Source organism: Camelus dromedarius, chromosome 14 (assembly GCF_036321535.1).
Source record: "Camelus dromedarius isolate mCamDro1 chromosome 14, mCamDro1.pat, whole genome shotgun sequence".
Taxonomy (NCBI): domain Eukaryota; kingdom Metazoa; phylum Chordata; class Mammalia; order Artiodactyla; family Camelidae; genus Camelus; species Camelus dromedarius.
Window position 1 is genome coordinate 63,719,694 of NC_087449.1, and position 24,767 is coordinate 63,744,460.

General features: G+C 43.8%; 2 protein-coding genes across 6 annotated transcripts; one reads left to right on the forward strand and one right to left on the reverse strand.

Annotated features, from left to right (window-relative positions):
- The first annotated feature begins 84 nt into the window (after window positions 1-84).
- MASP2 (MBL associated serine protease 2) lies at window positions 85-14,608 on the forward strand. 3 transcript variants are annotated; one of them, XM_031464043.2, is made up of 11 exons: window positions 85-372; window positions 459-687; window positions 851-1,028; window positions 1,770-1,901; window positions 3,858-4,054; window positions 4,126-4,273; window positions 7,798-7,916; window positions 9,916-9,994; window positions 11,781-11,912; window positions 12,414-12,488; window positions 13,845-14,608. In XM_031464043.2, exons 1-11 carry the CDS (start codon window positions 368-370, stop codon window positions 14,606-14,608), a joined length of 2,058 nt encoding a protein of 685 aa, XP_031319903.2. In that variant the 5' UTR covers window positions 85-367. The 3 variants fall into 3 exon arrangements, with proteins under 3 accessions (XP_031319903.2, XP_010999125.1, XP_010999126.1); XM_011000823.3 differs by lacking the exons at window positions 3,858-4,054; window positions 4,126-4,273; window positions 7,798-7,916; ... (2 more) ...; window positions 12,414-12,488; window positions 13,845-14,608 and adding an exon at window positions 2,184-2,597 and having other exon boundaries at window positions 103-372; XM_011000824.3 differs by lacking the exons at window positions 3,858-4,054; window positions 4,126-4,273; window positions 7,798-7,916; ... (2 more) ...; window positions 12,414-12,488; window positions 13,845-14,608 and adding an exon at window positions 2,485-2,597 and having other exon boundaries at window positions 103-372.
- Window positions 12,136-24,767, reverse strand: TARDBP (TAR DNA binding protein). Of its 3 annotated transcripts, XR_010383977.1 has the most exons (8): window positions 24,633-24,767; window positions 23,371-23,617; window positions 21,689-21,852; window positions 20,387-20,527; window positions 19,581-19,751; window positions 17,984-19,199; window positions 16,981-17,249; window positions 12,136-16,204 (listed from the first exon to the last, which is right to left on the reverse strand). XR_010383977.1 is itself a non-coding variant. In XM_011000821.3 (6 exons), exons 2-6 carry the CDS (start codon window positions 23,606-23,608, stop codon window positions 18,669-18,671), a joined length of 1,245 nt encoding a protein of 414 aa, XP_010999123.1. In that variant the 5' UTR covers window positions 23,609-23,617; window positions 24,633-24,767; the 3' UTR covers window positions 17,270-18,668. The 3 variants fall into 3 exon arrangements, 1 of the variants encoding a protein (XP_010999123.1); XR_004140574.2 differs by lacking the exon at window positions 12,136-16,204 and having other exon boundaries at window positions 16,261-17,249; XM_011000821.3 differs by lacking the exons at window positions 12,136-16,204; window positions 16,981-17,249 and having other exon boundaries at window positions 17,270-19,199.

A 24,767-nucleotide genomic window follows, 5' to 3' on the forward strand; every position in this document is an offset into this window, starting at 1 on the left:
TGCACTCCCCCATCTCTACCTAGAAGCCATCATTGTCAAGATCATTGTCACGGAGACCCTGGCTGACCTCAGATGTCACACACTTCAGGGGAGCCAGAGAGGTTAAGGGTGCGGGACAGAGCCAGGTTTTGTTCCCAGGGCTGGCTGTCATCCAGGTTCAGCCCCTGGCTCCTGGAGCATCCTGTCCTCCCTGCCTGGAAGTCTGGGCAGGCAGGAGTCATGGGGTATATTCCCAGAATCCCAGGGTCAGGGAGGCTGGGGGCAGGGCCAGGCGTTGGACAAACAGATCAAAGGTGAGGCACTCCAGATCAAACAGATCAGAGGCTGGGACTCCAGATCAGGCCTGGCCAGCTGGACGACGAGTGCCATGAGGTGGGCAGAAGCCCCCCGAGCCTCCCTGGCAGGGGTGAGGGGTGAGAACAGGCCTCACCACCCCACCCCCACCGTGCTGCCTGCAGGCTGCTGCTCTTCCTGGGCCTGCTGTGGGGCGCGGCAGCCACATCCTCGGGCCCGCAGTGGCCCAAGCCCATGTTCGGGCGCCTGGCATCTCCCGGCTTCCCAGGCACGTATGGCAACAACGAGGAGCAGCGCTGGACCCTGACTGCACCCCCCGGCTACCGCCTGCGCCTCTACTTCACCCACTTCCACCTGGAGCCCTCCTACCTCTGCGAGTACGACTTCGTCAAGGTGCCACAGGGCTGGATGGCCTGGACACACTCGGGCTGGGGGTTGTCCCCAAAGACCGACCAGGGCTAGGGGACAGGGCCTACTGGGATCAGGGTCTGGCCTGGGAAGAAGGGAGGGCAGGCCTTGGGTCTTCTCTTCCCTCCCTGTGTCCATGACCCCACAGCTGAGCTCCGGGACCAAGGTGCTGGCCACCCTGTGCGGGTGGGAGAGCACGGACACAGAGCAGGCGCCCGGCAACACCACCTTCTACTCACGCGGCTCCAGCCTGGACGTCACCTTCCGCTCTGACTACTCCAACGAGAAGCCTTTCACGGGCTTTGAGGCCTTCTACTCAGCAGAGGGTGAGCTGAGAGGAGGCCGGGTGCGGGAGGGACTAAGATGACCAACTGCAGCTGGGGAGTAACTCTGTCTCAGGCCAGGCCTGTCCTCCCTCCAGTCTCCCTCCCTCCCTCCGTGAGGCTGGATTCATGCCATACCAGCAGGAGAGGCGTCCACACCTGCTCTGACGTCACTGTGATGCGAACACCAGTAACAGACATGACCTCTGCTCTAGACTGAGTCCCGTCCCGCGCCAGGTGCTGAGCCAGGGACAGCCTCACGGGCATCTGCGGTGCAATGGCCTAGTGAGCCCATTGACAGGCGGGGAAGTAAAGCTCTGCTAGCCTGAGCCCAGCATCTGCATGTGGGCTTCTAGTCTGACACTTGATTTCAGATTCTGGTTCCTACAGGGACTTGCTGTGTGACCTTGGGCAAGTGGCTCAACCTCTCTATGCTCCTCCCAGGCTGCTACAAGGGTTCAGTGAAATCTGCGTAGAGGCCCGCCCACTGGTTCCCTTGCTGCTGCCTTCACTAGCCTGGCCACTTTGAGCAGGACACTTAACCTGGTTTTAAAAAGTGGTGTTTATGTCACCCTCCAAGTGTTGCAGGGAGGTGGCCGTGACCCTAGGCCTCCAGTGCTTGGCCGAGCATGGGCCACCTTCAGACACAAGGAGGCTCCTCTCAGGTCAGCCATGAGGCCCAGGCCTCAGCGCTGTCCTATCTCCTTCCCTGCTGACTGCTTGCCTGGCCCGCCCCTCCCCCAGACATCGATGAGTGCCAGGCGCCCCCAGGAGAGGCCCCCACCTGCGACCACCACTGCCACAATTACCTGGGCGGCTTCTACTGCTCCTGCCGTGCAGGCTATGCTCTCCACCAGAACAAGCGCACCTGCTCAGGTGAGCTGGGGCTGCACAGAGGGGAACGGGGCTGCGGGGAGGACCCTGTGCCTGGCCCAGCCCTGACCCTCCTCAGGATACAGCTGGCTCCTTAAGGCCATAGCTGCTCTGCCCAGGCAACTGAAGGGACTACTGGCCTTGGCCCACTGGACACTTCTGGGCGGCGGCCCCTCCTGTGATCGTCTGTCCTCTCTCCCAACCATCCACCCATCCATCCACTCATGTTCTCCAATTCCTTGCCCGCCTCTGCCCCATCCTTGGCTCATTCTCACTCCTTTTCAGCTCATTCACTTGGTGAACATGTGCTGAGCCCTCACTGTGTACTTGGCCAGCCAGGGCTCACCCTCCGTGAATCTTCAGCGTGGGGGCAGGGCCTGCTCTAAGCTGCTGGTTCGGCCCCCAGCAGGCCAAACTCTTTGGCCTCCACTGCACAGACCCTGCTCTGCACCTCTGCCAGGGCCTGGACGGGAAACCAGCTGGTGCCCTGGGGAGCGAGCAGCCCCAACCCTCGGTGCTGACCCTGCCTCCCCCCCTGACTCAGCGTCCCTCCCCTGTGTCTCTGTCTCTCTGTTCTCTCTTCCAGAGCAGAGCCCGTAGCCTCCCCTCCAGCTCCAGTCTGGGCTGGGCGAGAGTGCTGCTGCCCGAAGCCCCCATTGACCCCCACCTCGGACCTAACAATAAACCTGGCTCCACCTCCACTTGCTGCGTGTCTCTGGAGGGGCGGGGGTGTAGGGGGGCAGCGGTCTGCATGCTGGCCCCTCTCCTCCTACCCTCATCTTGGCCTGAGGAACTCTAGTCGATGGGAGCCCCCTCCACAGGGCCACAGGCTCCTTCATCAGAAGGGCTTGCTCTGCCCCCCAAACCTCATTTTGAAAACAGGGCACTGAGGCCCAGAAGGGGCCGGGGCTGGCCTGAGTTCACACAGGGGAGCAAGCTGACTACTCCCCCACTGAGAATCCAAGTGCTGAGCGCAGACCATCCTTGGGTCTGCCTCCTGTTCAGAGGGCAACTCAGGTCTCATGTGTGCTGGGCGGGGGGGAGCCTGATTCAGAGCAGGGAGGCCCAGGGAAATATCATGGATTTATCGATGGGCAGGCTGGTCCCCCATATCCAGGGACAGCTCCCTCTGCCCCATGAGGGGCAGCCATGTGGAAGAAGAAAGGCAGTACCAGGACCCCTCTGAAAGCCTCTAGCTCAAATGCCTGTGTCCCCTGCTTTGTCCATGGGGAGTCGGGGGCAGACCCTCCCATGAGTGACACTCCCTCTGCAATGGCAGAATCAGCTGTTCCAATGGGGAAAGCAGGCACTAGACTCGTTTATGATCCATATGAACTTGAACTTCCTTCACCTGCCTGCCCAGGGCAGAGCCCAGACTCAGGGAAGGTGGGCAAGGGTAATAGGTTGCCCTGACCGTTCCCGAAGGGGGCCCAGGGGAAGCTGGGCTGGACTGGCCAGGCCTGGGTACTGGTGGGTGGGGACCCTCATGGTGGATGAACTTGGAAGTTGCTGGAGTCAGCGCTGGGTGAGGGGTCCTCAGTCTAAGGACAGTCCCCTCCTCCCCCCTCTCTCCCTCGATTCCTTTGGGAACAAGGAAAGTCCCTTTCCCTTCTCTTGGTGCAGACCCTAGGCGGACCATGACATCCCTCCCACACTCCCCTCACCCCTGGAGTTGTGACTCTGGCCCTGGGTTCCCCACACCACGAGCCTCAACTTAGGGCCCCCATCATCCCTGGGGTTGTGAGTGTGGCCTCTGGAGAATGTATATCCAAGTGTCGCCTGTTTCAGCTCAAGCCTGGAAGCCAGGAAAACCTCCCACTAAACTGTCCCTCAGACACTGGGGTGAGGCATTCAGTTTTGGGAGGTCCTTCTGGGGCTGGCGTGTGAGGGTGGACAGGTGGGCCTGAGCCACGCTGCCTGCACCCAGCTCACCCCGCCTGCCCTCCCCATTCTCCCAAGCCCAGTGTTCAGGCCAGGTCTTCATCGCCCGGTCTGGGGTGCTCAGCAGCCCTGAATACCCGAAGCCATACCCCAAACTCTCCAGCTGCGCCTACAGCATCCACCTGGAGGAGGGGTTCAGTGTCATCCTGGACTTCGTGGAGTCCTTCGACGTGGAGACGCACCCCGAGAGCCACTGCCCCTATGACTCCCTCAAGGTCTGGTTCCCGGGCCCCCGCCTCACCCTGGCTCAGCAGGTCCTGAGGTGACAGGGCCTCTACGCTTTCAGATTCAAACAGATAAAGAGGAATATGGCCCGTTTTGTGGGAAGACGTCGCCCCGCAGGATTGAAACCAAGAGCAACACTGTGACCATCACCTTTGTCACCGATCAGTCGGGGGACCATGCAGGCTGGAAAATCCACTACACCAGCACAGGTGAGGGCAGAGGGGCCTTGGATTCCAGCAGGAAGCTCTTCCAGAAATGTCAAGGAGCCACACAGGATGGAGCTCTTCTCGGCCAGACCTGGGAGCGTAGGCGAGGAAAAGTTTTCCTTAATCCTTTTAGTGTCCCTGGCTGGGTCTGAAAAGCAAACTGACAAAGACAGGTTAACAGGAAAAAAGCGTATACATTTATTTCATGTAAGTTGTATGCGGCACAGGAGCCTTCATAAAAAAACAAAGACCCAAAGAGACAGCTAGACCTGTGCGCTTCTGTGCCAGGCTCGCTGAGGTGTGGCAGGTTAACGAGTATGACACAGGGGAGTAAACCAGGGTAACTTAGCAAGGCCCGTTTGTGAGGATTCCTCTTGGCACGTTTTTGTCTTCAGTGATAAGGCTTCCATCTGGGTATAGGGAAGACACTGTCACATGAGGGTCTTGTGACCTGCTTCAGGGGAGAAGGGTGAGGTAGGGGAGTCAGAATGACCTTCCTGCTTCTGCCATTTTCTCAAACCCTCTCAGCTTAAAATATTCAACTTGCCAAGGAGCTGTATTTTGGGGTAGTGTGTCCTGCACTCCATCAGAAGACAGACTAGACTTGAATGTGGGTGGTTTGTGAGGCAGTGGTCCCCATGAGGGAAATGCCATCCACCCACCCACCCACTCACCCATGCACCCATTCACCATGCCCCCAACCGACCATCCCTCCTTCCACCCACCCACCCCCTCAACCGACCTTCCCTCTTTCCAGCCCCCCACACCTCCAACCGACCATCCCTCCTTCCACCCACCCATCCATCCCCTCAAACAACTGTCACTCCCACCCACCCACACACCCACCCTCCCCCCATCCAACCATCTCTCCTTTCATCCATCCACCCAGCCAGCCAACCATCCCTTCTTCCATCTGTAGGGGAGGAAAAATCAGCTTTCCCTCTGCCCTTCTAAATTCTTGGCTGGGAACAAAAGACAGACCAACAAGAGAAAAACAGAAGTTTGTGAACATGTATGTCTCATGTATACATGGGAGATAACCCAGAGGAAAATGAGTTAAGTCTCAAAGGTGGCTTAGAATTCAGGCTCAAATACCATCTCCAGCTAAAGACAAAAAAGACAAAGGGAATAGCAGAGGCCAGTTATGGAGAGGTGACCAGGAAAAGCATGTAAGCAGGAGGAAGGTTGGTTATGCAGATTTAAGACCCTGCCCTCTCCTTTGATAAGAGTTTCTAGTGATTTGGTCATCTTTCTCCTGATACAGAGTGGGAGACACTCTTACAAATAGAGATTTCCTTTGTAAATGTAAACTTCCCTTAGAAAAGGGTAATTTCTATTCCATTTTCAGAGTTTCTCCTGTGTTCACTGTTTCACAAAATAATCAGCTCAAAATGCAGTTGGCCCCCCACATATACAGCGATACAGACGGCTGACACTCTACCATTTTATCTGAAGGACTTGAGCATCTGCAGATTTTGGTATCCACTGGGGTCCGGGAACCAGTCCCCCACAGACACCAAGGGACAACTGTAATCCTTATGCCAAAGAGGCATATTTTGGAGGGCAATATCCTGCCACCCATCACATACATCCACCTGTCCAGCCTTCCCTCCCTCCCGTGCTTCCATTCATCCATCCGTCGTATGGCTGTGCACCAGGCCCTGTGTGGGGAATACGTAATGCCTCTGCCCTCAGTCCAGTCTAGTCACAGCAAGGTGACCACAGCCCAGGGACAAGCACAGACAAGCACCAAGCAGGATAAGAGTCCAGGGGAGGGACCTGGCCCAGGCAGGGGCTGGAACCTAAGGAAAGCATCCTGGGACAGAAAAAATGCGAGATTGGATTTAAAGAGTAAGTAGGTATTAGAGGAAGGTGGAAGGGTGTTCCAAGTGGAAGGGAAGAGTATGTGCAAAAGCCCAGAGGCTCCGCCTTCTTGGCATGGAGCTGTAGAGGGTGTGATGGGGTGGGCAGAGATGGGGGGGGGTCTAGACTGGAGCTACAGGCAGAGTCTGCAGCTGGAGCTGTGCACTCCACCTCCCTGAACTGCCTCCACTGGCCCTGCCTCCATGCTGGGGAACTCCCGGGCCTTCTGCCACCTCTTCCTTGTGACAGACCCTCCAGCGCTAGAAGGTAGTCCACTGGAGGCACCTCCTTAGACATAGTCCAAGTCCCCCCACCTTCCCAGCACTGACCTCTGGACCCGTCTGCCCCTCTCACCACTTTCAGCCAACAGGTCTTTCAGGAGGTTTTTGGAAAAACAGAGTAACTGAGCTGAGGAGGCAGGAACTGGAGACAGCTCCAAAGCAAAAAACCCAAGGACCCAAGGCATGCTCAGAGCACAGGCTGGGTGTCAGACTGCCCCGTTTTGTGTCCTGGCTCTACTGCCTCTTGGCCAGATGACATTGAACCTCTTACATAACTTGTCTGAGCCTTGGTGTCCCAATTATCCAATGAAGGACTTGGAAAGGTGGGGATTTGTGGGTTAAGGCAGAAGGCACGGGCACATGGTGTGCGTGGAGGAGGTGGTCATCAGATTATAGGCACTGGAGTAATTTAAAAAAATGAGGAAACTGGATTAGAAAAGATTAACCCTTGGGCCATCTCTGTTGGAAGTGTGGGAAAGGGTGAGAGACTGGTCAGGAGGGAAGAGACCAGCAGTTTGGGAACATTTCATGTGCTTCCTGTTCATTTTATTTTTGGGGGGGTGGAGATTATTAGGTTTATTTATTTATTATTATTATTATCAATTTAATGGAGGTACTGGGGATCGAACCACTGAGCTATATACCCTCCTCCCGTTTGTTTTTTGAAAGCCTTTTGTTTCCCTGTAGGTCAAAATTATGACACTTCCAAAACAGGGGTGCTAGTTTCAGAGCAAGTCAGAGGAAGAGTCAGGTGTGCCAGGCTGGTGGGTGAGAAGGAGCAGGGACAGAGCCTAGATGTTCTGGCAAAGGAAGGCATGAGCAGGGCCTTGGCTTGGGTATGAAGCGGCCTCGGGAAGCCCTGGGCCTCTGCAGGGCCACCCAGGACATCCCTGGACATCAGCAAAGCGCTTCCGTCCGTGCTTCACATCCAGTCCTCACAACAGCTGTTGAAGGTGAGCAGCCATTCTCGTCACTCTCAGCTTACAGACGAGGAAACAGGCTTTCCTGTGAGGCAAACCCATGCAGTCCAGCTTGCTCCCTCCAAGTCACACTCCCCTGTTCTCAGCCATGAGTGCGAGGCTCCTGGCAAGGGGCAGATGCTCCCTTTGCCGTGGCTGTGCTTCCTTACCGCGGGCCTGGCTTTCTTTCCATCACTTTTGGCTAAAGCCCAGTCCAGGCAACAAATCCTAATTTGTACAATATGCAACACCGAGAGTTTAATCTTCCCTTTGGTTTTGAATCTTAAGAACCCTACCCAACTTGTGGCAAGCTCTCTTTACACGTTGGATGTTTCATTTATAAATGAAGAACTTCTAATTGCTAAACTCAGACTTGCCTGCTATAGCCCACATCCAAACCCACATGCCTGGTTTCCTTACTTAGCTCAGCCTTGCCCTGATCCGACGGCGCCACCTAATGGCCACATCTCCCCCGTGCAAGCCAAATATATCCTGAAAGACCGCTTCTTCGTCTTTTGCGAGACAGGCTACGAACTTCTGCAAGTAAGTTAATACAAAACTGTAAGTGCACCATAACCATGATAGTTTAAAAGTGCATTCATATTTATATCAACAAATGTGTGAAAGGAAAATGGGAAAATAGTGTTGTCATGGTCATCTTTTCCCTATGGTTAAACAATAAAATTCAAAGAAACGATACATTTGCTAAGAGAAATGGCTATAGAGAATTTTTTATTCTTAGGAATTCTGCTTTTTGAAAAAGCTTTTCTTGGAAAGCTGATGATTAAAATGAACACCTCTTCTCTGTTCACACATTACAGCAGCTCTCAGTAAAATGGCTGAAACGAGCCTGCCATCCACGTTCCACACGCGCTGTGGTATCACCTTGCATTAAATCAAGCTCCTCCTCCTGGTCAAATGACCTTTACATGAAACAAATCCTGGCCCCATAAAAAATTAGCTCCTGCAAATAGTATATTCTGCAAAGTTATAAACAGTGACCACCGTTAAAGGGGAGAGAGAGTAATTTCAAAAAAATGCTTAGTGTGTTGCTTTAGGGGCACAGGTAAGAGATTAACATGTCCTCTTTATGTTCTTCAAAATTGTCACTGAATCCCAGTGGTAAAAAGTAATAACATTGAAATGCTAGCTAGCTATGCAATCCAGTCCTGTGGAGGGGCAAAACCAAAAAAAAAAAAAAAAAAAAAGGACACTTTTCTCACCTTGCAAACTTCTGGGCAGGCTCTTTCCACATCATCTTTGGCTGCAAACTTGTTCAGTTTCTGATGAAAAAAAAATCATCCTGTTTTCCTTTGGAGCATAAAGCGTCTCCAAAGCTTTACTTATGTTTCAATAAGTGAAAATCTTTTACTCTAAGTATTAGCACTGGAAACTGAGCACACGTGTGACGCTTATGGAAGTATTTTTAATGACTTTCTTCCAGCTAATAGCCACAGGCTAGAAAAATCCATTCGCATTCACTCTGTCTGATCAGCTTGGCCTTCCCCAAACTTTTTTTTTTTTTTTTTTGGTTTTGAACCTTTAATAAAAGTTAAAAGATGAATGCAAAAGAATACAATGCTGAAAACTTAGTAGGAAGGTGAATTTCACTAGATGTTCAAATCTGGTATAGTGCAAATTTTGTTCATACTATTTCACCTTTTTGTTTTGTTTTGTTTTTTTTGAAGTCTGTTTTGGGGGGAAGGTAAGGAGGTTTATGTATTTATTTATTTTAATAGAGGTACTGGGGATTGAACCCAGGGCCTCCTGCATGCTAAGCATGCGCTCTACCACTGAGCTGTACCCTCCCCCCATACTATTTTACATTTTTACAAACTCAAATCACTTTGGTTCATGTACTTGCTATAAAGTATTGGCAACAAAATTTATTCAGATTCACATCTTTTGGCTACATTGTTTCTAACAGATATAATTTATTATAATTTATTTCCAGTTTAAGAATACTTGTTTGTGCATATTGAAGTATATTTGATTCAATTACTGCTTTCATCTGATAAATTCTGGTTTTTCACAAAATGCTGACATGGCCTTCCCCAAATTTTTGTGAGTGGGAGGTAATCAGGTTAATTAATTAAAATGGAGGTATTGGGGATTGAGCCTAGGACCTTGCGCATGCTAAGTACACACTCTACCACTGAGCTATTTCCATCCCCCTCCCCAAACTTTTGACCATCACCCTTTGGCACTTTTAAGAGATGGTGGAACATCAGCATTGTTGATCAATTTGTGAGATCTGATATATTCTTGGATTAAAGTGGAAAGCAGAAAATATAAGTTGCTGCAGAGGTCAACATTTGATTCCTAAAATGCCAATACATCTTGAAAAGTGAGATATACACATAGGTGACATACCAAATCTGCACATGTATCAAGGCAGTTGGGCTGCGTGTCGTCATGTGGGTACAGCACCCCCTTGGGAGCATCTCCTGAAACACTAGAAGAGGAACTGTGGGAGCAGAGCTTTGGGCAGTGGTTTCACGATGTAAACAAGGACATTAATATTTTCTCAATTCTCCTTTAGGGTAATTTGCCCCTGAAATCATTTGCTGCAGTCTGTCAGAAAGATGGATCTTGGGACCGACCGATGCCCGAGTGCAGCAGTACGTACGTGTGACCACAATGCCCACAGCTGTTTTCTGCTATTATTGCTTCTATCGCTTTTTCTGGTCTTTTTAAAAAATGGTTTTATTTACCAGGGCTTGAACTCTGAATTTGCTTCTCTTTCTGAGTCTCTTGCACTCTTGGAGGTTAAAATGGGACCAAGCTACTAGGAGAGGTTATTTGCTTTAGAATGGTCTATTTTAAAATATTTTTCTAAGTATAAAATACTCATAGACGGGACAGAGAAAATTACATTGTAATATTCAGAATCCTGCTGTACGAGAGCATAATCACCATTGCTATTTCGGTGTATTTCCTTCCAGTTACATGTCTCACACACGTAAACACGTACAGGCTACCGTCTGTAGGGATAGGGGTAACTGTGGTATGTGTACACACACACACACCAAACTGGGATGAGGGTGTTCATTACTATTTTGTGAACTAAGAATCATGTATCTTATTTCTAAGTTTTTAAATTATAACATACATATGAACTGGAAAAAACAAAAAACATACAAAAATTTATAGTGAAAGCCCCAAAGTATCTCTAAGACACGGGTCCATTCTTTCACATTCTTTTATCTCCTATGCTATTTATACTAACGTATTTCACTATTACATACTTTTTAACCAAAATGAGATACTATTATCTGATTGCAGTGTACTCTTTCCCTCCATAATGTTAGGATATCTTTCCACATCAATCCAAGTATTAATACAGCTGCCTGTCCTTTTAATGACTGCATAGTATTCCACCAGAACTCCTATGCTTTTACCTCATGATTTCTATTATTTCCAGTGTTTTACTATCACATACACTGCTGTAGTTATACCTGTACATAGATTTTCACATTTTGTGCACAAGTTTCTACAAAATTCCCAGGAGAATTTATTCATTTCAAAAATTTACATTCCCATGAGACTACCAATTCGTTTAGTTCAAAAAACAGTAGAGTTGGCACTGAAGGGAGTGTTGGAGTAAGAGGTATGGGTTTGAGCCCCGATTCTGCCACTTTTCACTGGGTAGTTACAGGCATCTTATCTGTAGAGAATCAGACAATGTATCGGCAGAGCCAGACACACTGCTATTAAGTTGCTTAAATCTAAGTGCAGTCTTTAAATATCCACAGAAATCCATCAACAATTTTTAATGTTTACTGTGTAGAAAATTATGACTCTCAGACTGGTATCAGTGTCTCACAAATTGGTTACTTCACATTCTTAAGTCCTAACAGGTGTGAATTCTAACCCCAAACCAGGCCTTCTGAAAAGTTCAACTTAGGAGAAGGACCGTGAGAAAAAGCTGAGTCCTTCGGTCGTCTTTGTACTGTTGTATCCTTTTCTATCTTTTAAGGGCAACCAAATTTTTGCCATTTTACATCCAACCCGGCTGCATAGGCTGTGCTGTTTCCTTCCTTCCGTGGTGCTGTGTTCTGCTGCACAAGGGTGTATTCAGCAAATGACAACCACCTTTCACATGTTGAGTGAGTGCTAAGGTGGTTTCAAATTCGCTTCCTTTAGGGAAGGCATCATGCCACTCCTTGCCCAGGGGCTTTCACTTCAACCCAGCCGTTTAGTCAGGAATGGGAGTGAGTGATGCTTTAAAACGACACTAGGGCGATTCTCTCCATTTTCAGAGATTAAACAGATGTCCACCACACAGGGGAAAACAAACACTTCAAGCTACAGCACCACACAGCACAACCACCTATCAGGCTCCATGTCTTTTTGATGTTAGTATTCAAAGTACAGACGGAATCTTCCCTCTCCCTCATTTATCAGTTGTTGACTGTGGTCCTCCTGATGATCTACCCAATGGCCAAGTAGAGTACATCACAGGTCCCGAAGTGACCACATACAAAGCCGTGACTCAATACCGCTGTAACGAGTTCTACGTAATGAGAAAAGACGACGGTAAGCAAACTGCTCGAAGCTGGGGGTGGGTGTTATTGGAACCTAAGCCCTCATGATCGGAAAATAAACTTACCAACATTTTTTGGCTAAGACTAGACAAAAGATTAAAAGGCACTTTCTTCCACCTGCTAAGTGAGCTACTGCAGTTCAAGTGACTTTAATGTCAATTTGCAAGAATCTGAAAACAGATCTTATCTAGTAAATGACTACTACAAACACACAATATATTCCAAATGGTTTAATTTAACAAGTCAAAACCTTATCATTAAGCACTTGAGATCTTGATACATATTCAAGTTACACATCTAAAAGGTTTCCACTTTGCAAGCAAACATGGTAATGCAGAGACCTCCTACTTATGAAATCATGTAAAATGGTTATTCAGACACCTCTATTTCCCACTGATGCTCAAGAATCAACATTTTTCAAGGGGGTATTCAAGCAAATGACAACCACCTTTTACATGCAGTTAAACATTTTTGCTTTTTCAATGATTTGCAGGTAAATATGTGTGTGAGGCTGATGGATTCTGGACGAGCTCCAAAGGAGAAAAATCACTCCCAGTCTGTGAGCCTGGTAATGGATACATTTATACAAGAGATTCGTAATTGATGGGAAGTAGAACTGGGTAGGAGACAGTAAGTAGAGCTTTAGCTGTGTAGGCAGAAATGTAACTTCAGCACTTGGCTTAGACCAACTTATTATTATTTCTAAGTAATACGTTCTCATTATCCCCTTTTCCATACGGAGAGGTTGTTAGGTGCTGACTGCATCAGTCATTTGATTATTTCTGACCTTACTAGGCAAGCATAAAAATTTAAACAATTTAAAAAGTTATCTTGAACCATTTATACATTTATAAACAGGAATTCTGCTACTTCTCTGTAAAAATGCTATTAAAACCCAAAGCCAATAACTTCATTATTTCCCTAAGTAATTGTTTTCAATGACATCTAGTTTTTAAACATTAATGCAATTTGCCTTTTAATGGTACTTTAAAAAATGTTTTACCAGAATTGGCTCTGAAGATATAGTTGAGTGATTTTAAAAAATCACAAAATAATATATTTATTACCCCTATGTTATTTGGCTTAGTTTTAAAACAAACAAAAAAACCCCCCAAAAACCCTCTTAGCTGACACAATGTTTCCAAGTTTTAGTAACAGTATTCTGCCACAGCAGGAAACATTTGCTACATTAATTACATAAGTATTTAGTTAGCAATATATATATGTAGTAAAGGCTAGTGTTTAGGAATCAACTAGACCAAAAATAATTTCTGAACCTGAAGGTTCCTGGCTACAACTGCAACATTCTAATTTTTAAAACATTTCTGGAGGAGGGTATAGTTCAAGTGGTAGAGTGCATGCTTAGCATGCACAAGGTCCTGGGTTCAATCCCTAGTACCTCCCCTAAAAATAAACCAAATTACCTCCCCCACCAAAAGTAAAATTAAAAAAAAATTCAAACGTTCAAAGGGGAAAGTAATTTTGCGAACCCTGACAGTGACCCTAGTTTCCCCTTTCCTAGAACGTGGTAAATACCCCTACTTTACAAGTAGGAAAACAAGCAATGAAAAGCTTATTTCCTTTCATTTCCTATGCACATCAGCTCAGACAATTCCTGTTTGCCCTATTAAATAATTTTCCCAATTGTGAGACCAAATTATTTTAACAAAACAAATTTATTTCTAAAAGTTAATTTTCACTCACCTCATTTTCTGAGGGGTTGCGACATACCAAACAGTTTTTTATCAGGTCTTTTAACAGTGTTCTAAGCAGCCTCACTTGCCTGTATAGGTGGACACCCACCAATTCATGTGATGCAGTTTTTGGTCAACGTTAAATATACAAAACTCCAAAGAGGTAATAACTGGAGAAAAACACCCACTAGGTTTCTATAAAGGTTCTATACATCTGCTTTTTTCCCCAGTTTGTGGAATATCAACCCGTACCACGGGAGGCCGTATATACGGAGGACAACCTGCAAAGCTTGGTGATTTTCCTTGGCAAGTCCTATTATTAGGTGAAACCATAGCAGCAGGTGCACTTCTATATGACAACTGGATCCTAACAGCTGCTCACAATGTATATGGGCAAAAAGAAGATGCCTCCTCCCTGGACATTAGAATGGCTGCCCTGAAGAGACTGTCAACTCATTATACACAAGCCTGGGCCGAGGCCATTTTTATACATGAAGGTTACACTCACAATGCTGGTTATGATAACGACATAGCATTGATTAAATTGAAGAACAGGGTTGTAATCAATAGCAACATCATGCCTATCTGTTTGCCAAGAAAAGAAGCTGAATCCTTCATGAGGACAAATGACACTGGAACTGTATCTGGATGGGGATTAACCCAAAGGGGTTTTCTCGCCAGAAATCTAATGTTTGTTGACATACCAATTGTTGACCATCAAAAATGTACCGCTGCGTATGAAAAGAAGTCCTATCCAGGGGGAAAGGTAACTGGTAACATGCTTTGTGCTGGTTTAGAAGCGGGGGGCAAGGATAGCTGTAAAGGTGACAGTGGAGGGGCACTAGTGTTTCTCGATAATGAGACACAGAGGTGGTTCGTGGGAGGAATAGTGTCTTGGGGTTCCATTCATTGTGGGGAAGCAGATCAGTATGGGGTCTACACAAAAGTCATTAACTACATTCCCTGGATCAAGAACATAATTAATAATTTTTAATTTGTATGTTTTCCATCAGTAAATGATTCCCTATCTTTAAAAATACCTTAGCAAAGATCTTAGCAAATTGACCTAAGAAACATTTACATCACAGCTGCCGTTTCACCCCCAAACCAAACCAAACGACAGGGGAGATTGCCTTTCAAGCACGTGGTCTCCACTTGCCAGTTTTCCACCACTTACTCTCTGATTCAAGGGAACATAAACCATTGTAGCAATTTTCGTCTTTGCCAATCCAATAGAAACTCACTGATTAAATCTGCATTGACTTACAAAGTTGTTCTTTCTTACTGATCTCTGAGAGCATTATATATTATAGCAGTAGTGGTTCAGGAATTACCTTGAATCATAGGGATTTTTGATAGATAAATTGGAAATATCAATACTTTATAGCCTAGATACTGACTGATTTCCATGTTAAAACCAATACCACAAAATGGTGAGATATAATTTTTCACTTATCAAACTGACAAGACAAAAAGAACATGGAACAGCACTATTTCACATTGTCAAAGACAACAAATTTTCTAAAGGACAATTTGGCAATATATTTCAACAGTCTTAAAAGTATGCATAGTCTTTGACCTGGTAATTCCAATGCTATGATTTTAATTTAACTGTAAGGATGTTCTTAGCACTTAGAGATAACCTAAATGATGTTCAGATTCAGAAGACAGTTGAATCAAATGTGGCATTTCCAAAAGATGAAATACAACATTAAAAATAAGTGGTGGTATTATAGATAAATCTGCAGTGTTTTCCTTCTTACAATGAACATGAAGTATGTGGGCACATTTAATCAAACAACAGATTACAGATCATACAATAGCTGAATACAGAACTCAAATACACAATTAAGAGTTACTCTAATATTCAACAAAAAAATTATTCTAATTATCACATATATCTTCTGAATTACTAAGTACTTAACATCTTTTTCCTAACGCCAAAATTTAAGCTCACACTTAACCTTAAAAATCTCATTTCATTTTAGTTGGCCACTCCTCCCTAAAAAGGTTTAATAGCTAGCATTTAACAAAATTTTTCATTCTGGCCAGTTACCATTATACGTAAAAATTCACTGAGTTTTGACTAACTCGTGCATATAAAGTGCAACTTCTTGAGACTCACTTTTTAAAGGAAACTTTCCAGCATCTTTGTCACACATAAAAAAACAAAAACAAAAAAACTTGTTTTTCCAGTAAGACTCCAGACACTAAACTGTGGTGACAACAAAAATTTTTATTCAACTGGTTCAAAAGTTTTTAGATGAATGCATTTAGATGACCAAATACTTTAAAAACAAATCTTTGCCAAATAGTTTACTTCTAAACTTCAATTTTTTTTAAGGGTAGAATTAAATACCCATAGCTATGTATTACCACAAACATGTTAAACAGAAGGCTACTCAACACTGAACGCCTTCTAAGACTGGTAACTAGATTTATACAAGTGTAAATAAGGGATTAAAACCATGCCATTGACAAGTTAACTTACCCCTGGGCTCCTTGAAGGCTTGTCAGTTTAGTCTTTGGAGGTCCCCGAATACCATTTTAAGTGTTACCATGTTACTGCTGCTGAGTAACAGTGCAAGTGCTAAAATGCAAAATTCAGATGGTACAGGGTTTGGAAATCATGCAATTTAGATGCAGAAAAAAAAAAAAATTAAAACAACGCAAGATCCTTTTACAGAGAAAACTGAATAAACAATGTGGCAACCACAAATCTAAAGGACAACTTCATTTATAAAAATTTAAAACACGTAACTTGCAAAATGACAAACCTATTTATCATAATCTAATTAGAGAAGGGCATTAGATAAACTATCAACACAGAAACTGTTACATTCTTCCATTAGAAAACGAGCTCGACTCTCACAGAAATTATTTACATAAAAAGCACAATCATCAATGTATTATTGCTTTTACATACTTAACAACGCAGCGTGAGAGTCTAATCTGAGTTCCGTAAGCAATTTTATTCAACATTACTCTATTTTCCCACCTTTGGAAGACAAAGCCCATTTCACTTAACGCTCCCAGACAGACAACCCACCCTGCTAGTTCTTAAAGCTATCAGGCTTCTTAATGGATTTTAGGCACAAGATAATTTGTGGTTTCTTCTACTTTATCCCTATTGCAATTAATTCCACTTTTCAAATCCCAGACTAGAAAGGCGCTGATATTCCCTTCATTTCAATTGATAGGCTTTGCTACAAAGCATTTTAAAATAATTAACATTGTTCTGCCCACTCCCCCAAATAATATGTTTAGACGGCATGATTTCCCGATGGAGATTTATACAGGCCATGTAAATAATACATCACCCAAATGCACAGAGGCACTAAGAAAAAGCTGGAGGGTACTGCTTACCATTTTAGGTGCGGTCACCCAGACTTATTAAAAACTAGATTAAAAAAAAAAAAAACTTTTCACTTTGGACAATGCAAGAACAAATAGCAATTAAGTCTGGGTATCAGGTGTCAATGCATGACAGGTGATGAATCCATTTGACTTGAGACAACTTTTCAAATAAGTTTATTTGAAGCAAAATAAACTATTGCCAAGAAACTTTATGAAAGTTCCATCTCAAAAGGGTCAAAAAAGGGGAATTAACTGCTATGAATTCTTTGCATTCAGGGCTGCAAAACAAAGACACATATTATTTAAATCAGTTTTATTTAAGAATTTCCAACATTGACAACTCTTATAAAAAGCATCCAAGCACAGGACACAGAACTGCAGCAAACAGCATTCTTATGGGTAGCTAACAGACATTAGAACTTCCACCCTTCTTTGAGACACCCTGAGCTCACTGGTGAACTCTGCTTCCAAATACTCCTGCAAAGCACACCACAAGCTCAGTCCATGTTCTCAACCCATCAGCTTCAGTTCACATTACCACGCTTACAGATCAGTAACAGAAGAGACCACACACCATACAGCATTCACAGCAGTTGACAAAGGGGTAGGGAAAATACAAGTATCGTTTCACTTAACACATTCAGCTAACGTGGGTTACCTAAGAACAAAACTCACTTAAAGTCTTCCAACAGATGTGGATGTCCTTTGAATGCAAAAAACATTCGTACATTATTTGCTATCATTGCTCTCTGCACACGCTCTCACCAAAGCCACAGGATTGAGAGACACATCTCGCCAAGTTAAAAAATATCCATTTTGCACCACCAAGTCTCTGCACGCGCTCTCTCCTTTTCTCGCTCATACTAGCCTTTCATGCCTCGGCACCACCATCAATCCCACACAAGGTTTCAAAAGTTCAAACAGCCTTCTGGTTCCATATCACAGCCTTGCGTTCATAGCGTTGATACGACTCCATGAAATAAAGAGTAGCGGATAAAAATGGGACACCCACCGTCAAAGACGCAGCCTGTGCAGTGTGATGACGAATTCTTGAATGAGAAAGCATGTAGACAGAAGTATTCCTATGGCAGAGTATTTACAGCACTACTTTCAATGAAGTGCTTCTTCCATAAACATTTGAAATGAGATGAACTGCAGAGATTAAATGAAGGCTTCATATTGTACTTTTGTATATGAAGGGAGACAAGTGTTAAAAAACAAAAACAAAAACAAAAGAACCAAACACTGTGACACCACGATCTCCAAAAAGGAGATTTTCCTAAGGAAAAAAATCCATATGGTGGGGTTCAAATTAAAAACAAGGAGAAAAGGATGTAGTTCTAATCAATGGTTTCCATTTTGAACATGCAAAGAATTCACTTGACAAGTCCAGGGATAAAATATTACAGGAGAAACCTTTTGATAAATTGTAGTGTGTTGATTTACCAATCAGGCAAAGAGCAGTTCACTTTCAAACACTCAATATTTCAACCCTTTATGTAACAAAACTTATAAAATTCCTTTAGCTCTTCCTCTTTTTCTAAAGAAAAATGTCAAAAATACTGCTGAATATACTCCACACTGAACAAACCGATTTTGAAAATTCTTAGTACATACGTATTTTACAATATACTTACCATGAGTTTAGAAAAATTTGAATTCCCACCAGTCTATACTGACCAGCTATAACCCAAGGTCTACATTCCCCAGCCAGAAGATTTAGAATCCATGCTTGAGCCAAAGCCTCCATTAAAACCACTGCCTGACCCTGCATTTGATGCTGATCCCCAACCAATTGCTGCACCTGAATTAGAACCACTATAAGAGTTATTTCCGGAACCAAAGGCCTGATTTGGCTCCCTCTGCATGTTGCCTTGGCTTTGGTTATTACCTGATGGGCCTGACTGATTCTGCTGACTGGCTAACATGCCCATCATACCCCAACTGCTCTGCAGAGCTGCCTGGGCTGCAGCCATCATTGCTGGATTAATGCTAAAAGCACCAAAGTTCATCCCTCCGCCCATATTACTACCTTGATTGTTTCCCAAACCAGCTCCACCCCCTCTACTGTTACCAAATCCACCCTGATTCCCAAAGCCACCTGGATTACCACCAAATCTTCCACTTCTTTCTAACTGTCTATTGCTATTGTGCTTAGGTTCAGCATTGGATATATGTACGCTGATTCCTTTAATGATCAAGTCCTCTCCACAAAGAGACTGGGCAACCTATAAGAAATAAAGAATGTAAATAAAGGAGATTGAACCATTGGCTCATACGTCAAAGTAGCAATAAAACTTAGACTTCCAGCCATTATTTAAACTGGATGAAAAATAAGCAATGAACATTTACTTAATTTAAGCCCGTAAGATAGCATTTAGCTTTAGTAATGGCAGCAAGGAGTTCTTATTTTCAAAGGATATGTAACACTCCCACTTAAAGGTCACACACTAAAAAAATATCTAAGGGGCTATCACAACTATCTAGGCCCATATACCACACAGCTTGCAAGATCAGAGAGCTTAGCTAAAGATGGCAATTAGCTGGAAGGGCAAAGTTCAACAGAAACTATCTAATAAGCTAGAACAAAATTATTAAGAGAAAAATACCTGATCATCTGCAAACGTAACAAAGGCAAATGCCCTAAATGGTTTGGGAATGAAGACATCCACCACTTCTCCGTACTGGCAGAAGAACTGCCGTAACTCGTCAGCAGTCATGTCCTCTGTGCAACGCCCAACAAACACCTTTCTGCTTCTCAAAGGCTCATCTGGGCTTTGCTGGTCAAATCAGAAGGAAAAAAAAAATCAGAAATATTTCACCTGAGCAATGAAAAGGGCATTACTATAGAGGGTGTAACAAAACCTATCTGCCTTTTACATTAGGTGAAGCATTAAGAAAAGTAGGTACAGTCTTATTTTTTTGCACTAGCACTTCTCTTTCCTGTAAGACTTAGATGAAGAATAAAATTTTAAAGTTTAAAGTTCATAAAAGTATATATGAATTAAAGAAAGTCAGTGATTGAGAAATGTCCTCGCAAAGATGATTATGTTCCCAAATAAGCAAGTCTTGCTTGCTTGGAACAAGTTAGGCTTTTGTGACAAGATTAATGTACTCTAACTGCCTTTATGTTTTAAGATGTAGCTGTGCAAGAAATTGTTAACTCACTAAAAATAACAAAAAAAAAAAAAAGAATAGAATGAACAATGTCTTATTTTGGGGAGGTAATAAACTAGATATTTCAAATAAACATATAAAATATTCAGTATGCATTAATGTCCTAAGACTTTAACAAGGCAAAAGATTTTAAGAACATACCCTGCCACATTTTCCAACCATTATGTTTTATTTTATAGCACCTTCTAAGGAAGTTTGTCAGCAAAATTGTCAAAGCAGGAAAAAAAGAGCAAAGTACCTTAGAGTTTGGGAGTTTACAATCACACCACCGTCCATCTATCATATGTCGCTGTGACATTACTTTCACCTGGGTTTCATACTCCGTAAAACGAACAAAGCCAAACCCTTTTGAATGACCAGTTTTAATATCTTTCTTGACCTAGAAAAAAATCATTTAAATTTACTAAATCTATACACACAACCAAATCAGAATTCCTTGACAATTTGGCTTCAACTGGATGCAGTGGCTTAATTCAAAAAGGTAAATGCACCCCAATGTTCATAGCAGCACTATAAACAATAGCCAAGACATGGAAGAAACCTAAATGTCCATCAACAGATGACTGGATAAAGAAGTTGTGGTATATTTATACAATGGAATAACACTCAGCCATAAAAAAATATAATAATGCCATTTGCAGCAACATGGACACACCTGGAGATTGTCATTCTAAGTGAAGTAAGCCAGAAAGAGAAAGAAAAATTCCCTATGATGTCACTTACATGTGGAATCCAAAAAAACTCCAAAAAACAAAAAACTAACTTATTAACAAAACAGAAACAGAGTCACAGACAGAAAACAAACTTATGGTTACGGGAGTGGAGGATGAGGGTGGAAAGGAATAAATCGGGAGTATGAGATTTGCAGATACTAATATACGTAAAATAGATTAACAACAGGTTCATACTGCATAGCACAGGGTACTACATTCAGTATCTTGTAGTAACTTATGGTGAAAAAGAATATGAAAATGAATATATGTATGTTCATGTATGACTGAAGCATTATACTGCACACCAGAAATTGACACAACATTGTAAACTGACTACTTCAATAAAAAAATTATATAAAAATATGAAAAAACACTTAAACCAAGTTACTCTTGAAGTAAAAGCAACAGGAGAGTACATGTTGAATCTAAATGTTAATAGTGTAAAAATCATTTACATAGTTCAATTTTAACAAAATGTTTTAGAATGCAAAGATAAAATTAGACCTAATGTTTATAAATCTTACTTAAATGCCAAAGACAGAAAAATAAATGTTTTTAATCTCATATCAATATAAATTATAAAGAAAAAAAGCTAATTATCACCTCATTCCCTTAGGCCTTTATGCAGTATCAAAAGCAAAAATATGATACATGCATAAAGGGAGATAGTTTAAGTCAAATTTCTTCTCAGCATCCGTTATGTACACATAAAACAGACACTAAGAGTATCACCTCCTGAACATGAAGGGCAGTGCCACTGAAACAACAGGAATTCTGGGTGCTCATTCACTGAAAAAGAAAGACTGTAAAATGAAATCAAAGTTTACCTGAACCATAAGAACTTCTCCAAAGGTACTAAAATATTCTTTTAGATCCTGTTCAGTCGTTTTCCAAGGGAGACCCAACACTATTAAGTCAGATGTTTTCTGGACCGCTCTTTTCACTTTCACTGCTGATGAAGCATCTGTCTCATCCATTTTTCTTTTGTTATCTAAATAAAATGAGCAGAAACCTTTTAGAACTCTCATTTAACACTTCTTAAAATGCACTATTTCCTTTATCTAGAAATGAGAAGCAAAAATATCTTAAGAACAATAAGATACTGGAAGCTTTTGGCAAAGAGAGCTGTTCGCTCTCAAGGACAGAGTAAGGGATTGTCTAAGTGGCAGAGGTGCTTTTCTAGAGCAAATCCAGGGATTCCCACTTCTAGTTTTGTAGTATCTCAAGATTACAATTTTATGTTCTCCCCTCTCAAAAGGTTTATTAAAACAGAAGTTACTTCACTTTGACTTTAAAATACATTAAGAAAAAAAAGCAGGTTAAATAACAGCATGATACTATCTTTGTGCCTATTAAGTACATCTGCTTGATTATTTGAATGTCTACAACCTGACGGCTACTAAAAAAATAAGCAACTCTCCAGTTTTGGATTTAAGGGTGATTTCAATTTTCCTTTTATTTCATTTCTAAGCTTTCAACAATAAACTCGGGTTAATTTTGTAATAAAAAAGAAAACTTTAGGTTATTCAAAAAAAACCAATATTTGGAAGGGCAGAGAAGACTAAATAACATTTAGAGAAAAGACAAATAGACTATTTTTTGGAGCAGTTTTAGGTTCACAGCAAAGTTGAGGGATTTACTCTCTACTTTCACACATGCACACACCCACCCCCCTGTCAACATACCCCATAAATTGGTTACAATTGGTGGACTTACACTGATACATCACTATCTAAATGACACTTTAAGTTTGGATATTAATCTATAGCCAATGGACCAAGAAACTGCATGCTAAAAAAAAACCAAGTTGATGCTATTAAAAACGTTCTTATATATGAAAAAAATTCTTGATGCCACGTCTGAAACACTGACCAAATAATATGACTTTGTTGCGGTATCAGGTTACAATAAAAGCACCACACAGTTATATCAACTAGCACACATTCCTACTGCTAAAATGTACCTATTTCCTTGGCACACTTCTATATCTTCATGCTTCCTTTTCTTAGATTAAGAACATCATAGACAAGAGGTAGTGAGAATAAGTCCAGAACCCCAAATTTTAATTAGGATTGCACGAATTGAAGATTTGGGCTACTGTAATCAATGTTCATTTAAGGGGGAAAAAAGAAAAAGATTAGCTGAATGATGTAAGCCTGCAAGGACAAACACCAAATTAAAATACTGGGGCACTTTAAAAGACTCTATTTACAACAGACTGATAAAATTGCAAAGCATTAATATTAATAGTTCCTTAAATTTGGCATTAACTTGGCAACATTAGTTCAGATAATTAAAATAGTTTTAAAAAAAGTTTTGTAATTGTCAATTTTCACTAATTTATTAGACTAGTGGTCTTCCAGGCTTGTCTAATGGTAACTTTTAAAGAAATACACGGGTTACAGGAAACGTTTCACCATTAAGAGTCAATGATCTATGACAGAAGGAGACACAAATCTATACTTGAGACTATACTTTAGCATCACTGCAAGAACAAATGGTAACAAACCTTTGGGATAGTTGACAACATATACCAGATTTCCCCAGCCAGCATCGGGGGCATGAAGAATTCCTTCTACCAGACGGACACCTCTCATACACTGAGACACTGGGTTCCTGTAGCGCAGCCCACATGCCCCTGGAAACTGGGCTGTAACTGTGGACAGCAGCACTGTCCCATCGTCTTCTGACGGTATTTCAATAGGCTCATCATTCTCATCTTCGGTTACCCGAATATATTCAGACATCGTAATTTTCTTAAAAGGAAAAGAAATATGAGTGACCAACACTTGTGTTAAACTAATCGTTTCCTTGTATCAGCTGATTAGTATCACTACCATGTCACTGTTCTGACTCCCAGAAAAAGTCTCGCTGTTTGGGTTCTTAGATTTGTCAGTTTCCCCCGAAAGATGAGGCAGCAAAGGCAGGGATAGTTCTTCCTATTAAAATGTAATGCCCTGCTATTTCACTCCATTAAGTATTTGGTCAGTGCTTATTCTGCATCAGGTGCTGCAACTACTACCTGTGAAACCACAGTCCCGGGGGCATGCTGGCTGGGGGCGGGGTAGGGTAAGCAAAACAGCAAACAAATAATTACTCTATTACAATCGTAACATAAGGTGAATAGTCTTAAAGACTGCGGGGAACCCAAGCTCGCCGAGACGTATACGTAGAAGTAGGTTTCCCCAATTAAGGGATGCAGAAGCTAAGTCTTGAGGACTGAAGAGCACAAGCTGAATCTTGAGGACCGACTAGGAGCAGTGAGCCAGGTGAAGAGAATAAAGTTCCTCCATGTTCCTCATTTCGAGACTTCCGGGGGCTCTCCAAACTTGAGCCGCCAGGATAGCGGCGACAGGTCCTCCACGACGCAGGCCACCGCCTCCCAGAAGCCAGTACGTGACGGCCGAGGGAGGAGTTCTTAAGCGCGGCCCGTGGTGGGACCGCCGGGGAACTAGGCCTAAACGCTGTCCTCCAGAGTGCAAAGTACGAAGGCACAAAGCAGTGCCCGCGTCCGGAAGCCAGGCCAAACCTCCGCCTCGGGGTACACAGCTCCGCGGGCCCAGCGCCCCTGCTTCGGCACCGCTGCCACCCCGCGCCAGGCCCTAACGTCGCTCCCGCGCGAGTCCGCTCGGGCAGGACAAGGCAGGCCCGGCCCCACGGCTCCCCTCCCGAGGCAGCGGCCGAAGCCGCTGCGTCCGCCTTAGGCCGCCCCCACCCCTCCGGGAGCCGAAGCACGCAGGGCGCCCTCCGTGAGAAGCGTCCGCCACTCACCCGCTAGGCCGCTGCTAGGAAGTCCGACGGGGAAGCTGAAGCAGCAAGGGATCCAGGAGCAGCCTAGCTACCCACTTCGCTTCCACAAAATGGCGCTACGGCCGCCTCCTCCCCCCTCCGGCCGTCGTCCTCTCC